This window comes from Etheostoma spectabile, unplaced genomic scaffold, assembly GCF_008692095.1.
Source record: "Etheostoma spectabile isolate EspeVRDwgs_2016 unplaced genomic scaffold, UIUC_Espe_1.0 scaffold00008213, whole genome shotgun sequence".
NCBI classification, from domain to species: Eukaryota; Metazoa; Chordata; class Actinopteri; order Perciformes; family Percidae; genus Etheostoma; species Etheostoma spectabile.
In genome coordinates this window covers 24,516-49,300 of record NW_022603568.1, presented here as the reverse complement: position 1 = coordinate 49,300, position 24,785 = coordinate 24,516, and the positions used below count along the sequence as shown (strand labels likewise).

At 40.2% G+C, this 24,785-nt stretch overlaps 1 protein-coding gene across 3 annotated transcripts; it reads left to right on the top strand.

Moving 5' to 3' along the window:
- Positions 1-626: 626 nt before the first annotated feature.
- On the top strand, positions 627-19,515 carry mmadhcb (metabolism of cobalamin associated Db). Of its 3 annotated transcripts, none has more exons than XM_032508525.1 (8): positions 627-656; positions 6,917-6,964; positions 12,035-12,155; positions 16,893-17,110; positions 18,080-18,182; positions 18,347-18,477; positions 18,633-18,719; positions 19,115-19,515. In XM_032508525.1, the coding sequence occupies exons 1-8, from the start codon at positions 642-644 to the stop codon at positions 19,307-19,309; spliced, it is 918 nt and encodes a 305-aa protein (XP_032364416.1). In that variant the 5' UTR covers positions 627-641; the 3' UTR covers positions 19,310-19,515. The 3 variants fall into 3 exon arrangements, with proteins under 3 accessions (XP_032364416.1, XP_032364415.1, XP_032364417.1); XM_032508524.1 differs by having other exon boundaries at positions 16,887-17,110; XM_032508526.1 differs by having other exon boundaries at positions 632-846; positions 16,887-17,110.
- Positions 19,516-24,785: the final 5,270 nt, after the last annotated feature.

Genomic DNA, 24,785 nt, shown 5'->3' with positions numbered 1-24,785 from the left:
CCCACTCACTCTGACATCTCTCCATTAGTGCATGTATAGGACCTGTGTGTGTGTGTGTGTGTAGTTCAGGCCTGTGTGTGATTACTTACAAAGTGTGTACGCAGAGTGTAAATGGAATTTCCCCACTGGGGATTAATAAATCTATTGAAGTGAGTGCTTGTTCCATAATTTTTGTTTTGGGTTACTTTACTTTTGTCTTACTATTAAGCCCTTTTTAACTATGCCAATAATAATAATAACAATTAAAATAATAAAAATGATGATTATAATACTAATATTATACTAGTATATATATATATATATATATATATATATATTATATATATATATAATATATATATAATATATATATATATATATATATATATATATATATATTAGAGTGACAGACTTGGCTGGCAGCCCACTGGCAGAGTGAGTGGGCTGCCAGCCAAACCATATATATATATATATATATATATATATATATATATATATATATATATTATAGATATAAAACTTTCCCTTTTTCTCTGCTCCAGGTGTACACGTAGAGGCATGAAGAGCCAGACACATGTACACTCCGGCCACTGGGGGTGGTAATGCGCCATCCAGCACAAAAAGATACACAAAAACGAGAAGAGCCTCTATCATGACAGCGCATGCGCAAATTCAAGGTGAATCTATGGACCTGCTATGGTCGCTAATCTAGTTATTAATGAATTTGGTTATCATAAACATCTTGGAGAGTAATAAAACGTCGCGTGGCGCTGTCTGATGGAAGTTCACTGTGTTTGTATTTAAGTGTTGTGTTTGTGAGTGAACGCTAATTATCGCTGCCATCTCCTTTGAACTTCATAACGTTGGGTAAGTTGGTATTCTTGTTCTGTTAGCCTTAGTCAATAAGTTGCTGTTATCCAGCGTTAGCGTCCATGTGGACGGTAACGGTACTTGAGGTCTCCACTTGTCAGACATGTAACACTTCCAGTATGAGCCGTCAGGTTGATACGGTGTAATGTGCCTTCTGGTTTTTCCACCTACTGGTTTCCGAGCCTGTCCAGATGCCGTGTAAACCTCAACGGCTACCCACGTCGGCAGATTCGCTACAAATTCATAAACATTTTACTGGCCTTTGCATGTCACACCTCAATATAAACTGTACTGAACAGTGTTGCCAGATCTTGCGAGACAAATACGCAACCAGGCCTGTGAAAACAAGCGACTTTTTCTACGTAGCCCCCCTAAGATCCTGGAAGAGAAAAATAAATAAAACTGTGTTACAATCCATGTAGACAGATTGGTAAACTGTACACACGGTAGGCTAGAGTTTATTTATTTTCTCCCCCTGAGCTTCAGGACAATGACCACAGGAGTAAGTTAAACCACCTTTTAACATTATTTAACATTAGAAAACTGATGGGATTTGAAATCACTTTTTTTCACAGTGATTTTGAGTTGTTCCCCACGACGGGTTGAATCCATTCTTTTCCTCCTTTCTCTTTCTCCCAGTCTTTGTTATATTTCTTCCCGTATTTCACCCACTTTATCCCGGGCATTTATTCCTCCAAAAACTCTCCTACAGTACACTCACCATTAGTCGCTACTCGCGCATTTTCCTAACCAGAAAACAACAGACTGCCCTGCTCTGCCTCTGATTGGTTGGTACTCGTTTCCATCTGGGTCAGAGCCAATTAGAAGCAGGAAGTGGGTGGGAAATAACGCTGCTGTCTATAGTGTTTATGGGGAAAGGGGCGGGATCGAGCGAGCCGGCAAGGACAACCTGTGTACAAGCCCAAATAAGCAACTACACTTTAGTGACAAGCCCAAAAAAACCGCAACCCGCGACTACCAATATTTGTAAGCGACTTTACAAAAAAACAAGCCCAAAGTCGCTTAGTATATATAAGCGACAATAAGCGGACATGGCAACACTGGTACTGAACTGAACTGAATATCTGAGCACGACACTACAATAACATTGTACAGCGGGAAAATTGTGTTTTAAAAGAAATTACGATGATCCGTGTCGCGCTGGGTTCAAACCTTTTTCAGCAAAAATAATAGTTTGAGTCCACTGCACTGTCCTCTACACCATTGCATCATTGACGTTAACACTGAAAAAAAACTTTGATTTCTATCAGTAGAACAGGAATCACAATTTAACAGCGCAAACCGAAACAACTTGTTACCTTGATTTAGGCTTAAAATCATTATTAAATCGTGCACTATAACCTCCTGCTACACTTCTGCTCTATCCATGTGCAAGGACTCATCATAAAATATACCAGGCAGCACACGGTTTGAGAAACAATCTGTCAACAACTGGTTACCTTGGGCTGGAAACGCGTGATCGCGAGGCTGTCAATCAGCTACAACAACACGTTTCTTGGATTTATGAGAAGAAGGAATATTTCTATTGACGTGCCTCAAATGCCTACATCTATGTTTCCAATAGCCTACAATGTTATGTTTGCGACGGAAGATACGCATTTTAAACCCCTACAATACAAAGTTCTGTTTAAGAAATGTTAATAGTTTGTGCCCACCCTTTTGAATTGTTGGATATTTGCATAATTAGCATAATTACCATTATTAGCTTAATCGTCCAGTTTGACTACATATTTTGCAGTGTATGGCCAATTTCTACAATATGTGAGTGGTTTTAGAGGTTTTAGAGGATGCTTATTTCTTTTCTGGCATTTTCAGATTTCAAAGAGGTAATTTTAGTACTTATTGTGATTTATTTAGGTAAGTTCCAATTACTTTCAGGTGTAATTATAGGTTATTTTTATGGTAAACACAATCTTACATTTCAGAATCATGAGTGTTTTTGTGAATGTTGATGCATTGTTTTTAGGGTTTAGTTAAGCTGAATCCCCTCCTGACACTTTTTAATATCCAATGCTTTTGGATAAATGATGAATCTTTGTTTGGCTGAATGTTATGCATTTCTGGAGGAAAAAGCAATGCAAGTATTTGAAATAACTTCTTCTGATCTTGCAACTGTACGATACATATTAATAGGGTAGCTATTTAAGACTTTAAGAACTATGTGCAAATATACACTTTATATATGCCATACAAGACAGACCCTGTAAGTCGCTAGGGCAACGTCCAAATGGCTGCCCATGTTGGTCCGCCAGTTGCAAGATCCAACAAGGGCCCAGTTAAAACTCCACCAAATGCAAGACTTAAAATTGTGTCTGGGCCAACCGAGTCAGCCCACCAGACGCAAGGCTAACCAAGAGGGCCTTACCTCCGCACTTCACAAAGCACACATTGGCTACCACCTTCAGGCAAACTGCTATGACTCACAATGAATTAACAAAAGGCAGCCTCATCAGCTTTACTGACCATCATGATATTACTTCCTACATTGAAAGTACACAGGAGTTTTCTCAGCCTTTGTTTGTTGTGCTTGTTTTTCAAGACTTTGTCTCGACTAGGTAGAGGTGTAGTCAATGAGAGCATGTAGGCTTCTCTGTGGAGCTCTGTCCTTTTCTTCTGTCTCTCATGGTCCTTTGCAGACACCTGCAAATATCTGTCAAAGATGACAAATGTTTGGGTGTCGTAACAATTAAGCCAACGTCCCATGCTGGCTGCAAGATGTGCCACTGTCCCAGACGATGGCCAAACCACGATAAATGAGCTGGGATGCAATGACAACATCTGGTGGCTGGGTATGGCAGACTGGAACCATGAATTAGCTAAGAGAACAGTTAGCCTCCACTGGTAAGCTGATGCTAATTTAGCTAACAGCTATTTTGACTAATCACTAGCTGACAGTTTGATTCAGCCTAAAATAACGTTATTCAAACTAAACAGTACGAAAAGCAGCAACAGCTAAATTAAGATTTTACAGTAATAATAAAGATAAGTATTGAGTGACTGTATTTTATATGAGCACAAGTAAAGTAAAACTGACGTAACAGCTGTTATATATTTCAACAGTTATTTTAGTTTTGAGGGTCTTTAACATGCTGTCTCAGCTGGTGGTTAGCTGAATTAGCTGTCAGCTAAACGAAAGTTAGCTTTCCAGTGGCGGGGAACAGACTTTCTTTAACTATCTACGGGAACAGATTGTGCAGTATCGTAAGGTCATAAATCCGCGTTCATCATGATATCATCTGCGCATGTTTGAACATCTTGCACATGCGCAGGACAGATCGTGTACCAACAAGCTCTATTGCGGAGCACACAACTTAAGTTATGTTGTACCAAAAATGATCGTTCCTTAAAGTTTTGGTGGTTTGTGATTAGCTCGCACTGTTGCTTGCTCTGGAGGAGACTACTAGAACTATTGGGTCCTTGTAAATTCTGGAGTGTGGTCTATCTGTATAGTGTCTTGAGATAACTCTTGTTATGAATTGATACTATAAATAAAATTGAATTGAATTGTTCGATATGGCTATGAGTTAATAACGCCGGCGTTCTGTTAAAGGAAGACATGCTTTTTGGTGAAACTACTTTCTTTAATGATTAAGTTTTCCATAATAATAAATGTTTCAACTACTTTAAAACTAGACTATGCTCCCTTGCTTTACTACATACTTATTACAACTACAACAGCTAGCTGCCACATCTTATTTGCAGGAAAACATGACCTAACCTCAAAAAATGTCAACAAATTTAGGTTATCAACATTTACATCAAAGAGCAAGAGTTGAAATGTAAGGTTATAGTGTTTACCATGAAAATAACCTAAACGTTTGTCCAGAGTTAATAAAAAATGTGTCTAAATTAATCCAAATTTGTTATAGAATTGCCATTTTGAAGTCTGAAAGTGCCAGAATTGAATTCAGCATCCTCTTAAATCATTCCAATATTGTAGAAACTGATGGCACAGTGCAAAATCTATTGTTGATCGGGCCGATTCCGCTAATTCTGCTAATTTTGCTAATGAACAAAGATTCATCATTTATCCAAAAGCATTGGATATTCAAAAGTGTCAGGAGGGGATTCAGCTTAACTAAACCCTAAAAACAATGCATCAACATTCACAAAAACACTCATGATTCTGAAATGTAAGATTGTGTTTACCATAAAAATAACCTATAATTACACCTGAAACTAATTGGAAGTTACCTAAATAAATCACAATAAATACTAAAATTACCTCTTTGAAATCTGAAAATGCCAGAAAAGAAATCTGCATCCTCTAAAACCTCTAAAACCACTTACATATTGTAGAAATTGGCCATACAGTGCAAAATATGTAGTCAAACTGGACGATTAAGCTAATAATGCTAATTATGCAAATTGCTCAACATATGCAAATTAGCATCCGTCATTTTCCGTATACTGGGGACCCATACTTCACACTTCTGCAATAAAACTTTGGTGTACTCAACATTTCCGGGTTCACAATGGGGCTCTATGGGCTGGCTACTAGACTATTAGTCTTACGAGTGCTCCCGATACTTCACACAGACAGAAGCGTTTACGTTCAAGTAACGTTCGGACAAAAATGCAAACACAATGAAGTAAGATTCCAATGTTTCTTTATTGTCAACGAGGTAGGAAAAACTGCATAAAAGAATCCATAGAAATGCAGGAATTTAGTTTGTAACGACAGTAACCACATAACCTGCCCTTTCCTGTATGCTTTCCCATTTACTTGAAAAGGAAAATAGCGGCCCAGTTGAAGCACTTTCATATGAGTAATTTGAATAGTTGTATCTGCAAAACATAGAAAGTCCTATAAGACATAAATGGGCAGAGAACCACTTTAAAAACTGATTTGCTGATATGTGGTTGTGTAGGTGACATAGAGTAGCCTATGCTACAACACCAACAATTCAAAAGGGTGGGCACAAACTATTAACATTTCTTAAACAGAACTTTGTATTGTAGGGGTTTCAAATGCGTATCTTCCGTTGCAAACATAACATTGTAGGCTATTGGAAACATAGATGTAGGCATTTGAGGCACGTCAATAGAAATATTCCTTCTTCTCATAAATCCAAGAAACGTGTTGTTGTAGCTGATTAAGAGCCTCGCTATCACGCGTTTCCAGCCCAAGGTAACCAGTTGTTGACAGATTGTTTCTCAAACCGTGTGCTGCCTGGTATATTTTATGACGAGTCCTTGCACATGGATAGAGCAGAGGTGTAGCAGGAGGTTATAGTGCACGATTTAATAATGATTTTAAGCCTAAATCAAGGTAACAAGTTGTTTCGGTTTGCGCTGTTAAATTGTGATTCCTGTTCTACTGATAGAAATCAAAGTTTTTTTTCAGTGTTAACGTCAATGATGCAATGGTGTAGAGGACAGTGCAGTGGACTCTTAAACTATTATTTTGGCTGAAAAAGGTTTGAACCCAGCGCGACACGGATCATCGTAATTTATTTTAAAACACTATTTTCCCGCTGTACAATGTTATTGTAGTGTCGTGCTCAGATATTCAGTTCAGTTCAGTACAGTTTATATTGAGGTGCGAAATGCAAAGGCCAGTAAAATGTTTATGAATTTGTAGCAAATCTGTCGACGTGGGTAGCCGTTGAGGTTTACACGGCATCTGGACAGGCTCGGAAACCAGTAGGTGGAAAAACCAGAAGACACATAACACCGGCATGGAGGACAATGGGCTGGGCTTACGTGGGCTGGGGGTCAGGTGGCACTATCTAAAGAAAAAGGGTGCATACAGTAACGTTATATGACACAATGACACAAATATGGATCACATTAATAATATAGTGTCACCGTGACGTTACGGTCCATACTGGACGGTATAGAACCTTAGTCCAGTGTTAAGTCAGATCCATGTTGGCTAAAAGAGAGTCTCTCTCTCTCTCTCTCTCTCTCTCTCTCTCTCTCTCTCTCTCTCTCTCTCTCTCTCTCTCACACTCTGTTAGAGTTCCAACATTAATTTTGTTTGAATAATGATGTAATAATAATGTTCGGAGATAGCGTCTGACTGCTTATGTTTGCCCTGTAGAAACAGACCGGGACACTGCAAGACAGCAGACCCTCCACCATGGCCAGGGTGAGTGAGTGAGTGAGTGTGGGTGGGTGTGCATGGTCGTTGTCTCGTTGTCTCGTGTCGGCTCGTTAACGAATTTAACATTTCAGCAGAGGTGTAAATTTCCATACAGTTTTAGTGGCTTGACAGTTAACCGTGAAGTAGGGGATTCGATTTGGCGACGGTAATGTTATATAGTTAACAGTAGACTCAATTAACCCGACCCAGGATGAGGATTAACACTGACGTTTTCCCGGTGTTCCGTTGTTATATGTGCCTTCTGGTTTTTCCACCTACTGGTTTCCAAGCCTGTCCAGATGCCGTGTAAACCTCAACGGCTACCCACGTCGACAGATTTGCTACAAATTCATAAACATTTTACTGGCCTTTGCATGTCGCACCTCAATATAAACTGTATTGAACTGAACTGAATATCTGAGCACGACACTACAATAACATTGTACAGCGGGAAAATTGTGTCTTAAAAAAAATTACGATGATCCGTGTCGCGCTGGGTTCGAACCTTCTTTAGCAAAAATAATAGTTTAAGAGTCCACTGCACCGTCCACTACACCGTTGCATCATTGACGTTAACACTGAAAAAAAACTTTGATTTCTATCAGTAGAACAGGAATCACAATTTAACAGCGCAAACCAAAACAACTTGTTACCTTGATTTAGGCTTAAAATCATTATTAAATCGTGCACTATAACCTCCTGCTACACCTCTGCTCTATCCATGTGCAAGGACTCGTCATAAAATATACCAGGCAGCACACGGTTTGAGAAACAATCTGTCTAAAACAACTGGTTACCTTGAGCTGGAAACGCGTGATCTCGAGCCTCTCAATCAGCTACAACAACACGTTTCTTGGATTTATGAGAAGAAGGAATATTTCTATTGACGTGCCTCAAATGCCTACATCTACGTTTCCAACAACGTTATGTTTATGACGGAAGATACGCATTTCAAACCCCTACAATAAAAAATTCTGTTAAAGTTTGTGCCCAACCTTTTGAATTGTTGGTGTTGTAGCAATATGGGGCGCCGTTTGTAAAGCGGCTCACGCTGAAAATAACAGCGACATTTTGTCACATTTAGCTTTAAATAATGTTTAAAAACTGGTATGAAATTTTGAGGGTCACTTTCTTGTACATTTACAACATTTGTCAACTTGGAAATATTTTAAATAGTTAAATCCAAATTTTAAATGTTACACCTAAATGTTAAATCTAAATGCTAAATCTAAATGTTAAATCTAAATCTAAATGTTAAATCTAAATCTAAATGTTAAATCTAAATGTTAAATGTTAAATCTAAATATTAAATCTAAATGTTAAATCTAAATCTAAATGTTGAATCTAAATTTTTCAGGTGAAACAAAATATTTAGCTAATATGCAAATTAAATGCCGGTAAACGGAAGTACCAAAATAAAAGCTGGAGGAGGTCAGTGTATGTTTTATAGTGTTAAATAACGAATAAAAATCATCTCATCCGGGGATATGGACTCTTGAACTTGGATAACCGTGAAAATAACTACCTAAAATAATAAACACAGTTGGGGAAAACTGTATTTGAAGAGTACTTTGAGTTTTTAGTGTCACTTTTAGTTATTATCACGTTTATCCAAGTTCAAGACTCAAAAACATTCAGAAACATTTAGATTTAACATTTAGATTTAGATTTAACATTTAGATTTAACATTTAGATTTAGATTTAACATTTAGATTTAACATTTAGATTGAACATTTAGATTTAACATTTAGATTTAGATTGAACATTTAGATTTAGATTGAACATTTAGATTGAACATTTAGATTTAGATTGAACATTTAGATTTAGATTTCGATTTAACATTTAGATTTAGCATTTAGATTTAACATTTAACATTTAGGTCTAACATTTAATATTTGGATTTAACTATTTAAAATATTTCCAAGTTGACAAATATTGTTGTAAATGTGCAAGAAAGTGACCCTGCTGTTATTTTCAGCACGAGCCACTTTACACGGCGCCCCATATAGCAAAGGCTATATTATGCCACCTACGCACCCAGATATCAGCAAATCAGTTTTTTCAGTCCATGTTAACTGGCGACTGTCAGCCAAAAGCGTTCGTTGTTGTTGTAGTGACAACAGCTGTTAAAAACGGGAAGAGAATACGTAGCTGTCCTCATGAATGCCCTTTTGTTAAGTTGTCATTAAAATGTAAAACATAACGACGTGTACATTACCTCTCTGATTTGTCTTTGGAGTCTAGTCTGAGGAAACTTGTTTGTCGCGTTTGGAAAGTGGTTTGTCGTTAAGGAAAACAGAAACACAGCGTTGCTCTTCCTGTTAATGTCTAGAATACATTTTATTAAATACACCTATTTGTTTTAGAGCCTGTTTAAGTAAACACATGTCACGTAGAAAAGTATTTTTCCTGTTTCTTAGGGACCACCTGATGCGTCAGCTCATTGGCAATATTCATTACCGGAAAGGTTCCCATAACACAGAGCTAAATACCTGGCACGTTCTTGCTATACCTACACACCTGTAGTGCTAATGGGGGTGTAACGTTATGAGTGGCCGCTGTTCTAACTCGGGTGCCTGGGCCTTTTTCGCCAGCGGTTCATAAACTGCCGTTAGCGTCCTTATAGCACCGGAGTTAAGTGCTGACCGAGCTGACTGTGGATTTGTCCCCAGCCGGGACACACACACATACTGACCAAAAAAATAAAGCAACACTTTTGCCCCCACTTTTCATGAGAGACCAAAGATCTAAGACTTTTTCCATGTACACAAAAGGCTTATTTCTCTCAAAAAAATTTCACAAATCTGTCTAAATCTGTGTAAGTGAGCACTTCTCCTTTGCCGAGATAATCCATCCACTTTACTGGTGTGGCATATCAAGATGCAGATTAGACAGATGGGGCGGCTGTGGCTTAGTGGTAGAGCGGTTGCTTGCTAATCGAAAGGTTGGTGGTTCAATTCCTTCAATCCCCTGCAGTCCCATGTCGAAGTGTCCTTGGGCAAGGCACTGTACCCCGAGTTTCCCCTGATGCTGCGCATCGGATTGTGAGTGTGTGTGAGTGTTTATCTGATGAGCAGGTGGCACCTTGTGTGTTGGGTTATCATAAACATAAAATAAAATTGCACCTTAGGCTGGCCATAATAAAAGCCCCTCTAAAATGTGCAGTTTTATGACACAGACAACAATGCCACAAATGTCGCAAGTTTTGAGGGAGTATGCAAACGGCATGCTGACTGCAGAAATATCCACCAGAGCTGTTACCTGTAAATTAAATTTCCACCGGACATGTCACCCACTGAGCATGTTTAGGATGCTCTAGATCGACATATGACAGTGTTCCAGTTATTGTTGTTTAACCTACTATGAAAAACAGGTTTACAAAGTATTCATGAACAACATATTTTAGTCATCTGTTGCAACTTTATAAAAACCATCCACTGTTCACAGACGGTTTACAAACCCACTAGTAAACCTCAACAAAGTGTTAGGAATATCTGGTTCATCTATCTTTGTAATGTTTATAGTAGGGATGAGCGAGTACAGCATTATCTGTATCTGTATCTGTATCTGTTTACCACATGAATTATCTGTATCCGGATCTGTACTCGGACTGGGCCTAACTAAACCGGAAGTGGTCAGATTTAACCCGGAAGTGGGTCGGGTTCTCTTGAAATGTGCGGGGCTTTAACTGGTATGTTATTTAAGCATGCAATTGATATGAGTTGATCAAAAATTGTTATATTTATTGCTGATTAGAAAACTATTTACATGACAGCATCGAGCTACACAGAGAGAGAGGGGGCGGGGCGGCTGACAGTAAAAAAAAAAAAAAAAAAATCTCAGGCAGAGACGCAACGGGAGTTGCATTTAAACCAGGCAGCATGTCTGAAACCCACGTTCACCAGAAATCTACTGGTTACTATGTAAGGACTACAAACCCCACGTTCACCAGAAATCTACTGGTTACTATGTAAGGACTACAAACCCCACGTTCACCAGAAATCTACTGGTTACTGTGTAAGGACTACAAACCCCACGTTCACCAGAAATTTACTGGTTACTATGTAAGGACTACAAACCCCACGTTCACCAGAAATTTACTGGTTACTATGTAAGGACTACAAACCCCACGTTCACCAGAAATCTACTGGTTACTATGTAAGGACTACAAACCAAAGTTAAAAACAAACCTGAAGCTGAAGAAACCCTAAACGTTAACGGAACATACTCGTTTCAGCCGGGTACTCGGATCACCCCTAGTTTATAGATGTTTTAAAAATGGTTTCTTAAAGGCTTACAAACATTTTTTTAATCGTTACCCGATACCTAGTATAGTATATGAGGGATATGTGTGTAACAATAAACTGTTAATTAACAGCACTACCAAAAATTAGTAAAGATTATTAATTGTTTGTTAACAGTAAAAGGATTGTTTGCTAACAGTTTAATGACAGTTAACTTAAGATTAAATAACTGTTAATTTATCATCTATTAACAATGGTTATTTTGAAGTGTTACCTCCGTCCATTGGGTAGCGCAGTAACTGGGTCTGTTAAGTAACTGTCAGTAGTGGATTTGTTAAAATGCAGTGATGTGGCCTTCAGTCTGCTGACTGGAGTTTCTATAGCTCCCACTGCCAGCCCTTCCCTCACAGCCAGGTTAATGGTGTGTGCCATACACGGCGTTGTCGGCCCGCAGGTGCCTCTTGACGGCGTTGATACAATTAACTGCGTTGTCAGTGGTGATGGATAACACTAACGTTGTACTCTCGGAGTATGTACAGATCGCCTAGCTTGTCAGGGTGTAACATTAGGTGTGCCTTCAGGTTTTTCATTTTTCATTTGGATTTTGCATATTCTGTAGATTGCCACATTTTTGTGTGTGTGTGTTGGGGGGAGGGGGGTGAAATGACTGAATTTCTAACCCACAAAGGCTGATCACTAGAACCTTGTAACCCCTAGTGTTCAGCCTTAGTAGGAACTATTGCATGTGCAGTATAGCCCATGTGTATCAGTGAGCGTAGTCTAAATGAAGACTGAATTGTATGAAGCAGTGTGTGTGTGTGTCTGTGTTTAGGTGTTGTGCAGTAGAGCCAGGCTGGTCACATATCTCCCAGGGTTCCATGTGTTGCTGCACCGTGTGGCTGGAGCCAGAGCCTTCTCTGCTGCTGGGTCCATCACGGCCACCTCTGACACGGGTAGGCCTCCACTGCTTCACATCCCAGCATTCATTAGCTTCCACAAATCATACATGGATGTAAAGCAGCAACACAAAGATGTGGAATTAATGGCAACATGAGGGTTAGACAGCAGTGCGGTCTAAGATCAGGGCTGCACTCGTAGGATCATAAGTCATTTTGGGATTATATAAGTGAGTTTACTCGCTTGATTATCAAGAAAATGCACCAAATACTAAACTTTGAAATGTGTTTTTCTCAGCTTAAACATACAAATTTAAAAGAAGCATAAAAAGAAATGTACACAAACAAAGAATATGCAATACAAGAAATAACTACAAAATGAAAAGGATCTGCTCTGGGTGCATAATATATCGACTTAATATCGTTATTCCGATATCATGTTGCGCAATATTTGATCAAGTGTCACAATAAGGATCCAAGTATTTTGAAAATTAAACCATTAAATGGCACTTTCTGGAGAGTTTTGTGCAAAAAAATTGAGAAATCTAGTCTTACATTATTTTTGCAAAACTGTAGGGTTAAGAGCCTTTGTACTGTTGTAGTATGGTGTTAGGGCATTTAGCATTTACATTAATGTTAATCAGTCATCATTTGATTATACATTGTATTACCTTCTTATGATTAAAGAACTGACCCAGGCAATGTGCCAAACATAATGAGCCACACAAAGAGATAGTACAATAATATAACAGTAGCAACAGCTAAGAAGATCTGGATTTGTGGTGAGTAGGTCCAGGGGTCCCGGGTGTAGGGACCAGGGACCCAAAGTTAAATTAATGTTGAGGGATAAACTAAGACCACTGAAATTCTAAAGAATGAGAACTACTGATTTACATAAATTCTAATCCTTTAACCTTTGTTTGGCCCTTATCCTCTGTGCCCCACTTACTGTATTTAGTTTTTTGGGAAAATAAAGACTATTTGTTCATTTTATGAAACATTTAATGAATTAATTACAGTTACATTTGTATACATAGTATAGTATATACCAGACATACTCAACTGGCGGACCTCGGTCCGGGGGCGGACCCAAATGCAATGTCGTCCGGACCGAGACCAAAGATGTATTTAATAAAGATGATTAGCCTATTATTATTAATATTATTATTATTATTTATTATTATTATTAGGATATTCGTTACTTTCAAAGTGTTTCAGGCGTAATTATTTATGATATTTCTAGTTGTAGGCCTAGTCTTTTCCCACGATCTCAAAACAAGGTTGCTTATCATCACTATGGCAACTGACCTGTATATCAGTCAGTGATTTGGGCTAGTTATCAGTTTTCAGCAAACAGAATTAAACATGGCGTGTTCCAAGCTGGAAAAGAAACGAAAGGTGGATTCAGAAAACCGAGAGTTTAAGGCGGAGTGGACAGAGAAATATGCATTTGTCCTGCCTGCGCGGAGCACAAAACCGATGTGTCTGATCTGCAATGAGACGGTAGCAATCATCAAAAGTTCAAACTTGAAGCGGCACTATGAAACAAAGCATGGGCACTTCGAACAAAACTATCCCCAAAACAGCGAGGTGAGAACCAGAAAAATAAACCAAATGCAAGAATCATATCAAGCGTCACAAACTGTGATAGTCAGGTCAGCAACCCAGCAAGAGCGCACTACTGAAGCGTCACTACGAGTGGCATGGGTCTTGGGCAAGCATAAAAAACCATTCACTGACGCCTAAGTTGTGAAGGAATGTGTGAACGAGATAGCGATAGCTCTGTATGAGGGAACCCAGTTTAAAGATGACATTACTAAAAAAATAAGCCAAATATCCCTCTCTGATTCCACTGCAGCGAGACGAACCGAAATGCTCGCCAATGATTTATTGCACCAAATGAAAACTGCGGTGAAAAATGCTAATTGCATTTCATTGGCTTTGGACGAATCCACTGACAACACGGATCAAGCCCAACTAATGATGTTCGTCAGATTTTTTGACCCAGAAAAGGGTGCATTTTTCGAAGATGTCTTGGGTCTCAAAACCCTTCTTGGCCATACAAGAGGCAGTGACATTTATGATGCAGTGATGCAGATGTTGCAAGACCAAGGCATAGACCTGAAGCATGTTGTTTCAATTGCTACTGATGTATGACTGGGAGAGAGAGGGGATTAGTCTCCCTCTTAAAGGCACATCACCCTGACCTCATAGCATACCACTGTGTCATTCATCAGATGGTTTTGTGTGCCAGCTTGGGAAAGGAGTTTTCAGAAATCATGTCAACAGTGATGAAGCTCATCAACTTTTTGAGGGCGTCCTCTGCTTTGCAGCATCGCCTGCTACGCTCTTTCCTCACAGATGTGGATGCAGAATTTGATGATTTACTTCTCCACAATAATGTCAGGTGGCTTAGTAAGGGGAAGGTGTTGGAGCGTTTTTGGGCACTGCGGAAGGAGTTAGAAACATTTCTACTGAATCAGACCAGTCCCAAAGCAAAACCATATGTGGAATTTCTCCAAAACAATAAAAAAATGGAAATTGCTGCATTTTTGACAGACATCACTTCCCACCTCAATGATTTGAATTTGAAGCTCCAGGGCAAAAATAACACAGTGTGTGACCTCATGTCAGCTATCCGCGCTTTTCAAAGGAAGCTGGAAATCTACAAAAGTGACCTACAGGAGGGAAGCCTGCTTCACTTCCCAAATCTGAAAAGCCAAGCTGCAGAGCCACAACACTACAATTATGTGGAATTCGTGGACAAGTTGATTGCAAATTTTGAAACCCGTTTTGGAGATTCCCCCCTGGGAAAACAGGTCTTGCTGTGTGTTGAAAACCCATTCCTGGTGAAAAATGTGACCGAATTCTCAAATGAAGCCCTGAAGGTCTGCCCATGGGCTAGTGCTGCTTCTCTACAAACAGAGCTGATTGAGCTTCAAGAAAACCTTGCCCTGCAGGAATCTCTCTGCGACCCTTCCACCTTCTGGACAAAGATGGCCCCTGCAGGTGTCTTGCAGAAAATGGCCCTCCAGATTCTAACTATGTTTCCTTCCACTTACTCCTGCGAGTCAGCCTTCTCAACAATGACAATGGTGAAGAACAAATACAGGGGCAAACTCACCAATGAACATTTGCACCAGTGCCTACGCCTGGCTCTCGCACCTTTTGTGCCAAAGTTTAAAGAACTGGTGGCACAGAAGAAGTGCAACTTTTCACACTGACTTGGATAGAACCTATTCTTTGTGCATAGTTCAAATGTTTCTTGTTATGGATTTATCATCTTTTTCGTTTGGAGTTCAAATTTTGGATACGCGACGGCCTCGGACCCTGGAAACATTGGAAACTTGGTGAGTGGACCTTTTCAGTTTGTAGTTGAGTACCCCTGGTATATACAGTATAGTATAGCTCAGATGTGTTTCATCAGATTTCTGCTCATGTTTACAACTTTGTGCACATTCAAAATATAACTCCTCCCATCGCTGTTGTCCGAGATGTGGAGAGTTGTAATATAGTCTGCTGTGCATGTCATTGCTCCGCTGATATGGTGGATCTCATTCAGACGGTTGCACAGAAACAGAGGTCCAATTGGGTCTCTGACAAAGTTGAGAGGAGGCTGTACACTGCTCGTTATCGGAGGTCTAGGCACGGATCCAACGCGTCCCTGTCCCCAGCAGAGCGAGTCCACTAAAATGAACTGAAGTTGCTACACTACAGTCGCGCTGCTCACCTCTTTTTTTACAGAGAGAGAGGACACGAAGCAACGGACGGGTCTGTGATACTCAGAGCTCATACCTCAAGCCGGGGAAATTCACCTGGGATGGCTCGTGAAAAAAATGTTTTCAGTTTGCGACAATTTGAAAATTCTACATACAGGGAGCGCTCTTGAACCCCCTCATCGTCTCTGAAAGCACAACTAGTCGATCACGAGTGTGCTGCTGCTGGTAACAAAAGAATGTTCTGTAGAATCCAGGAGCCCAGGCTCTTATCTAACATGGGTCTGTGTATAATTGTATTTGCATCAAGGAAGAAGCTCAATATAAAACCAGACGCATTTAACAAAGTTGCATTCAACAAAAATCATTCAACAAGTGTATTTTGTCAGGTAATTATGACATTTAACCAGTATTTGAGATGTGTGAAACACTATTTGACTGAAATGGTTGTCAGAAATAATCTCAGAAATAATTTATTTAAAAAAAGACAAATGTTTTGACTAAAACTTGACTAAGATACACTGAGTTCTCTTTTGACTAAAACTAGAGTAAAATGACTACACTTTTAGTCAACTAAACTAAACAAACAAACAAAAACATATGTGAATGACTAAATATGACTAAAACTAACAAGAACATTTGGCACAAGACTAAATTAAAAATAGGTACACTACAGTTTAAGTGAAGAAATAGAGACAACAAAATGGAACAAATCAAAGAAGCGAAAGAAAAAGGACCTAAAGAGAGAGCGAAGGTAGTCAGTGGAGCAAAAGAAAGAAATCAAACGTAAGAAAAAAGAGTGTTGCTCAGGGAGAAAATGAAATCGCAGAGATCAAAGAGGAAGCAAAAGTAATGCCTCCTTGGTAGCTTAAAAATACTTTGGCTTTAACCCAACAGATGTTTCAGAGGGTAATGCACTGTGAAAAACATGTTGAACAAACTTATCTTTGCATCTTAAAAACCCTCACAAGCCACTTTACCATGAGTGCATGATACTATTGTGTTCACGCATATGTATATATTCACACATATGTATATGTGTAAACCCTGCATCCTGTGATTTCCGTCCAAGCTTCAGGGCTGCAGACGGTGTGGCCTGATGACAGCATGGGACCATTTGGACCCCAGGACCAGCGCTTCCAGCTGCCCGGTAACATGGGCTTTGACTGCCACCTGGAAGGATTAGCCGAGCAGAAAAAGAGCCTGACACACAAGACGCTCCCTGATGTGCTGTCCTCCCCGTCCAGCAGTGAGAGACACGAGTTCATTCTGGCCCAGTTCATCCCAGAGTTCTTAGTGAGTAAAATAACATTCACATTACCCCAGGGTCCAAAAACACTCGCCAGTCACCAAATGCGGGTACGTTTTTCCGTTTGGCGGGTAAATCTCAGAGGGCTATCCACCACGCGAGTATATGTTTGTACCAAAACAGTTCTGTTTCTCAGTCTTCATTTTGATGAAGGTGCAGCTACTTTCTTCTGCATGTCGGAACTTCACAAGGGCAGCCCGACACACGCACACACTTGCGGACACACCAGACGCCAGCCACCCCGTCACTTCTGTTTACTGAAAGCTAGCGTTTACCTCAGGCTAATTAATTAGAAAGTAAGTAACAATTTTTGGCAGCCAGCCTTCCAAAAGAAAGTCTCAGGAGTCTCAGCTCACCCGTCCAGGAAGCTCTGACACACTTTCCTCACGCCGTGTGCCGTTAACAGCTGTAGTTGATTTGCTGTGACCGCTTGTGGGACTGACACAAGTCCACAGCGGCTCGCGACATGTATGTCCGAGCCTGTCTCCAGCGCCTCCACCTGCAGATTGTCAGCGGTTTGTCTTAACTCGACGGTCCTTATAGTTCCACGTGTCACATAGCTCTCCACAAGCAGAAAAAAGAGGCGCTCAAAACGGAACCTGCTGATTCAAAGTTAGTACTAGCAAGTTAGTTAGCTGTTTAGAAATAGATTGCATGGCCTATTTACATTTTTATCAAGGAAAACAATTTAACATATTAATGAAATATTATTAGTAATTGATATTTTGGCCGGTAGAAAATATGCCTTGTCGATGGAGTTTTTCTTTTATCTGTTGGGAAAAACAACTGTATGAAATAAAGTCTAGTTTTGCTACAGTGGGGGGTTAAAACACAACAGGACAACACAGATGGGCCATTATTCTCTCTTTATAGCAGCATTTTGGGTGCATCAACTCAACAAATTGTGTGTGTGCTTGTGCACGTGCGCGTGCTATGCGTGTGTGTGTGTGTGTCAGGAGAAAGATGAGCCTGCCACGTTTCCTAATCCAGCTGACCAGTACTTCGACACCTCCAGTCTGGAGTGTGCTGTTCAGTTGTGTCCTGAACTACTAAAGCAAGGTACCGTACTAAAGCAAGGTACCGTACTGCACTGGTCACATAACCATCCATAACAGCCATGTAGACTTCTTAGGTTTGTGAATGTGTCTTTGCTGCTACTATGTCTTTGTATTCCAAAGTTTTCTGTCTTTGTTTCTGATGTTTCCTGCTAATGTGCTGAACAGATTTCCAGTCCATGTTTCCTGAGGCCCCGTCGTCTGGAATGACGGTTGTCACGGTGACCCAAAAGAGCCATAACGATATGACAGCATGGAGTTCTGAGGTGGAACAGGAGAGGGAACACATGCTCGACAAGGTGAGCTGCTGTCTGCAGTTAGTTAGAACACACGGTGCAGAGAGGAAATATTTATCCTTTTTCTTGCATGGGGAGCTGAAGACCATAAATCCCAACCACACAATCCCTAACCATTGAAGCCACTCAGTGAGACTAAGGGTTTATTTGCTTTACAGTTTGTTGATGGAGCAAAGGAGATCTGCTGCGCTCTGCAGAGAGAAGGATTCTGGGCCGACTTCATTGAGCCATCCTCTGGCCTGGCGGTAAGATCTCACTGTCACTCAGTGTTGGAAGGGTTAGGGAGGGGCTGCCATAGCATTTATCATATCTGAATACTGGTCCCAAACTGAGTCCATCTTTCAATCAATCAGTGTATTTTTCACATGAAATCAGTCATTTGACCTGCAAGGTTTCATTTTACTAGTCCAATATTTTCCTTGTTCATTGCACTTAAAAACAACTGATATAATAGCCGCAACGTGAACTGAAGTAGCCTGTAATACTTTCCTTGGACAATAGGTTAGGTATTTTCTCAGTGAGGCCGCTAACGTTTTGCTGCCGGTTTATTTATTTACTTTTAATGCATTAGTGTATCTGTTTTCCTGGAGATGGATGTGATGAGATAACTAATGGCAAGTGTGTGTGTGTCCCTCCCTAGTTCTTTGGCTCGTACACCAACAACACACTGTTTGAGACGGATGAGCGCTACCGCCACCTGGGCTTTCAGATTGAGGACCTGGGCTGCTGCAGAGTGATCCGTCACTCTGTGTGGGGGACACATGTGTTTGTGGGGACAATATTCACCAATGCCCCACCCAGCAGCCCTGTTATGAAGACGCTGCAGGGCAGCTGAATACCAGCTGCCATTCAAACTGTTAAAACACCTATGGACTATTTGGTGACGGCAGCTTCATCATTAGTAACTAATTCTAACTAATTCTCATCAGTGGTTTTACCTATGTGTGTATAAATGAGTCAATATTGAGTTATATTTATAGATTCCAATCCCACAGTCTGCAAGGCTGCTGTCATCATGTTGAAGTCTTTCTTGACTAAACTGTAAGTAAGAGTTGGCTACACTTCCAGTTGTGTACAAGCTTAAACTATTGTGATTTTATGCAGGCTGAACCCACATTGATCAAGTTATGGCCAATAAAAAAAAAGTAGCTAACATCAGCAACTCCACACAATCCACCTTTTTATTGCATTAGTAATAAGCGAATAAACATAATATCATGTTTGTTTCTACAGTAAAAGGATAAATGGAGCCACTGGTGTCTGATGGGCCGAGCCCAGGAACATGACTGGCAACACGAAGGAGACCAAAGTTCAGTAGAGGTGGACATTGTCTTTCTTTGCTCCAAAGTTCATGTGTTTTTGAGATTACGAGAGAGTGCACAGTTAGTCTCAAAGAAAACTAAAACTGCTCCAACATGGCAACATCTTGGATTTGAAACCCAGAGTGCAAAGAACAAAGGGAAATGGACATTTTGAATGTAGTTAAAATGATAAAAATCCATTGCAACTCTAAAGCCAAGAAAAGGGTCTACAATGTTGTGAGTGTAGGTTTCCAGGACTATAGCATCAGTAGGCTATAGGCAGCAAATGATCAGACAGAGCATTTTAGCAGCCTGTGCTGGCTTTCTCTAACTGTTTTCAAAGAGAGCCAAGTGTTTTGTCCACTGCTTTTGCATTGCTCAGCGCTCTCAATGCTAAGAGTTGAAAAAACTTCAACTCAGAGTTGACAAAATGCCTGATTTGATGTCATCGTTGGCTGAGCACAGGGGATTTGAGGGTTGCGTTGCCTAGCAAGAATAACAAAAAGACGCATCTGGTCGGGGTAAGGCGTTTTGACCAAACAGAGCAGTGCAACGTGCCAACAGTCTCTGTCTGTTCGTGGCTGTTAGAAGTCATAGTAAGAGGAGACTGAGCTGGGGATGAGAGAACCCTGGGAACATTGATTTGTTCTCTTGCTGATTTTGGAGCTGCTGCACCTTATTAAATGTTTATTGGCAAACCAGCTTAGAGGTGCATTACTGCCGCCCAGTGCACTGGAGTCGCTACTCTCATCCATGGGCTCTCTGCTGAGTCCTGTGGGACATCTAGTGGGAACATGTTGTGCATTTGGTGCCACCTTGCCAGTGCCCTGGAGGTGAACTGGCACGACGGCATAATGTTCAGAATAATAGCGTATAGCGTAATAGTGTGTTTATAAAAAAAAAAAAAGTGAATAATACTCAAAATCCTTAAACTAGTTTTTAATTCCATAATAGCAATGCATTGGGAACACTGCACATTCAATTCCAAATCAAAACATGACCAGAATAGATCAAGTTTGTGTTATATCTTTACAGAAAGTGAAGAAAAAGGAATGTAAGGCTGATTTTTCTTTCAAACTTAAACATTTACTATATAAACTGGAAAATGTGTCAAGGGTTTGCTTTACTTTGAGTCACTGCACTAATATTTAGTTACATAACCATTATTTCTGAGAACTGCTTCACATCTGTGTTGCATGGAGTCAACCAACTTCCAGCCCAGGACGATTTAACTACATTCCACAATTCCTCTGCATTACTGGGTTCTGCCTCAGAAACAGCATTTATGATGTCACCCCACAAGTTTTCTATGGGATTGAGGTGCAGGGATAGGGCTGGCCACTCCATTACATCAATCAGGTTCATCTGGAACCAAGACTTTGCTCACTTACTGGTGTGTTTTGGGTCATTGTCTTGTTAAAAGACCCATTTCAAAGGCATTTCCTCTTCAGCATAAGTCAACATGACCTCCATAAGTATTTTGATGTAATGCAAACTAATCCATGAACCCTGGTATGCGATAAATAGGCCCAACACCACACTATAAGAAACATCCCCATAACATGATGTTTGCACATGTTACTGTGTTACAATGTACTGTTGCTTGAATTCAGTGCATAGGAGTCATCGGACAAACTGTCTGCGGCCCCTAGACCCAAAAGAACAATTTTGCTCTCATCAGTCCACAGAATGTTACGTCATTTCTCCTTTGGCCAGTCAATGTGTCCATTGATAAATTTCAACCTATTCAGTACATGTCTTTTTTTTTTCCAACAATGGGAATGTGCGGGGGCTTCTAGCTAAAAGCTTTGCTTCACATAGCCTTCTTCTGATCGTAACAGTACTTACAGGTAACTAAGTCTTCTTCGATTTTCCTGGAGCTGATCACTGGTTGAGCCTTCGCCATTTTGGCTATTCTTCTATCCATTTGAATAGTAGTTGACCGCTTTTTCCCATGTCGTTCAGGCTTTGGATGCCATTTCAAGGCATTTGAAATCATTTTGGCTAAGCAGCCTATCATTTTCTGCTCTTATTTATGTTTTCCCCTCTCCAATCAACTTTTTAATCAAAGTCTGCTGTTCCTCAGAGCAACGTCTGGAACAACCCATTTTGCGGAGCATTTCAGTGTGAAATGCACTATAACCAGCATGCACAACATTTGCTTCCTACATGTTTCTTCACAGAATCAATCACCTCACTAATTGAACACAATACTGCTATTATTTTGAAAATGCACCTTTCAATTACAGATTTAATTACACATAATAAGCAGGATGCATGTCATGACTGTTGAGTCTGTTGGTTTTCTATAACTCTACAACACTTACTAAAATAATATGTTAATTATTTGCCATGTAGAAATATCACTTCTACCTAAAAATATAATTTCACTAACCTTAGTGATGTTGGACTGCTATTATTTTGAACACAACTGTCACAAACCAAACAGGTGAATAAACTAGTCAAGGGGTAACAATGTCACATCTTATGCTGGCACACATTATGATGTCATACAGAAAGGTGTCCCGTCCCGCTTGTGGTTGGGGTCAGAGGGACAAACTAGGGTTAGGGTTAAGTGAAAAAAAAGGATCATCTGATGCCTGCATGTTTATACAACTTTGAGGCATGATGGGTTAGGATTAAGATGATATGATCAATAATGACTTGCCTGAATGATGCCCATCCTTCCAGCAATATAGTTAAAACACCAAACAATGATGGGATGCATCATTTTGGGTGCATTACTGTCGTCAACAACATAATAACCTCCTCCTCCTCAGTTCACACAGGACATTGGGTCTCTCCGGCAGATCTGCCTTCTTTCGGAGGGCTAATGGCTGTTCCCTGTTGTAAACAATGGGACCGCTGAGCAGTGGCTCTGCAGATACGGTTTCTGACAATGAATAAACTTGCGCAAACAAAGTTGAACCAGTGTTTATAGTGTCCGTGGTTAGCAGATACCTGTATGTACATAGTAAAAGTACACTTACAAAAAGTGTAAAAAGTCAAAGAAAGTGAAAACGGGCTGGAATGAGAAAGCTAACATTAGCTAACTAGCAAGGAGCAGGCTGTTTCGGTTTGGTCCCCCTGCTCCACTCTCAGTGTAGGAAGAATACTTTGCCGAGAGAACGTAAAACAGCTTGGGAGATGGACAGTAGAGCTGTTAATCTTCATCTGTAATACAATTTGAATTTAATTTTTTTTTTTTCAATAATTCATTTCAATTTTATTTATAGTATCAATTCATAACGAGTTATCTCAAGACACTATACAGATAGACCACACTCCAGAATTTACAAGGACCCAACAGTTCTAGTAGTTTCCTCCAGAGCAAGCAACAGTGTGACAGTGGTGAGGAAAAACTTCCTTTTAGGCAGAAACCTCGGACAGACCCAGGCTCTTGGTAGGCGGTGTCTGACGGGCCGGTTGGGGTAAGAATGAAGAGTGGCAATAACAAAAATAGAAAAAATTAGTAGTTTGTAGCAGTTCTTTGTAGTAGTTCATGGCATAGCAGGACGTTGTGCTATGCCATGAAAGGCCCAGCAGGACGTAGCAGGACGTAGCAGGGCACTGCAGTGTAGCAGTTGAACATGGCATCACAGAACATGGAGCGGGACCAAGGCGACAGCTGCTACCCTGATTTTGTAGCCTCTCTGATCCAAGGGAACATGCTGGGGAAAAAAGAACATAAGGACTCCGGGGAATGACTCCCCAGAGCTAGGTTAGTAACAAGCATTTCTGGGACATGGATGCACATAAATGAAAAGATGGAAAGATAGAGGAGAGAGGAGCTCAGTGTATCAAAATAAGTCCCCAGCTGTCTAAAACTATTATTACAACAAAACCAAGAGAGACAAGGTAAAGAGAGCTCCAGCCCGGTCGGGCTAGAACTCTCCCCAACCGGATCGGGCTGTATGCTAAGTCTCCCTTTAGTTTTATTATATTCTTGATTATATGATAGATAAATCTGAAAACTGTGACTAACTACTACTCCGTAACAATATTCGATTCTATGCCCTAACTAGTGTATCAAAATAAGTCCCCAGCTGTCTAAAACTATTATTACAGCAAAACCAAGAGAGACAAGGTAAAGAGAGCTCCAGCCCGGTCGGACTAGAACTTCTGTGATAATCTCTCGGTGTCTCTCTCACACACACACACACACACACACACACACACACACACACACACACATATACTTGGTGTGGAAATAAAAAAAATAAAAAATCACACTGATCATAAAAAAATAAAAAGTTTAAAAAAAAAAGTTATATTGAGTATGAAAACTCTTGTTCATTACATTTTACTTCATAATTGCAACTGCATGTGTTGTATTCCTTGTGGCAAAACGTTCTGTATATAGTTTGTTTGTTACCATGACAACACCACTGATCTGAAGCTCGATGCTGTCATGTAAATAGTTTTCAAATCAGCAATAAATATAACAATTTTTGATCAACCCATATCAGTTGCATGCTTAAATAACATACCGGTTAAAGCCCCGCCCATTTCAAGACAACCCGACCCACTTCTGGGTTAAATCTGACCACTTCCGGTTTAGGCCCCGCCCAGTCCGAGTACGGATCCGGATACAGATAATTCATGTGGTAAACAGATACAGATACAGATAATGCTGTACTCGCTCATCCCTAGTTATCACACTGATCATAGAAAAATTAAAAGTTTAAAAAGAAAGTTATATTGAGTATAAAAACTCTTGTTTATTACATTTTACTTCATAATTGCAACCGCATTGTTGTATTTATTGTTGCAAAACCGCACATTTCAAGACAACCCGACCCACTTCCGGGTTAAATCTGCCCACTTCCGGGTTAGGCCCCGCCCAGTCCGAGTACGGATAAGGATACAGATAATTCATGTGGTAAACAGATACAGATAATGCTGTACTCGCTCATCCCTAGTGTTTAGACAACCTTGTGTGAACAAATGCATCCCTTTCACTCATTTAAATAGGACCACTCTGTCGATGCAGCAACTGCTTTTTTTTTA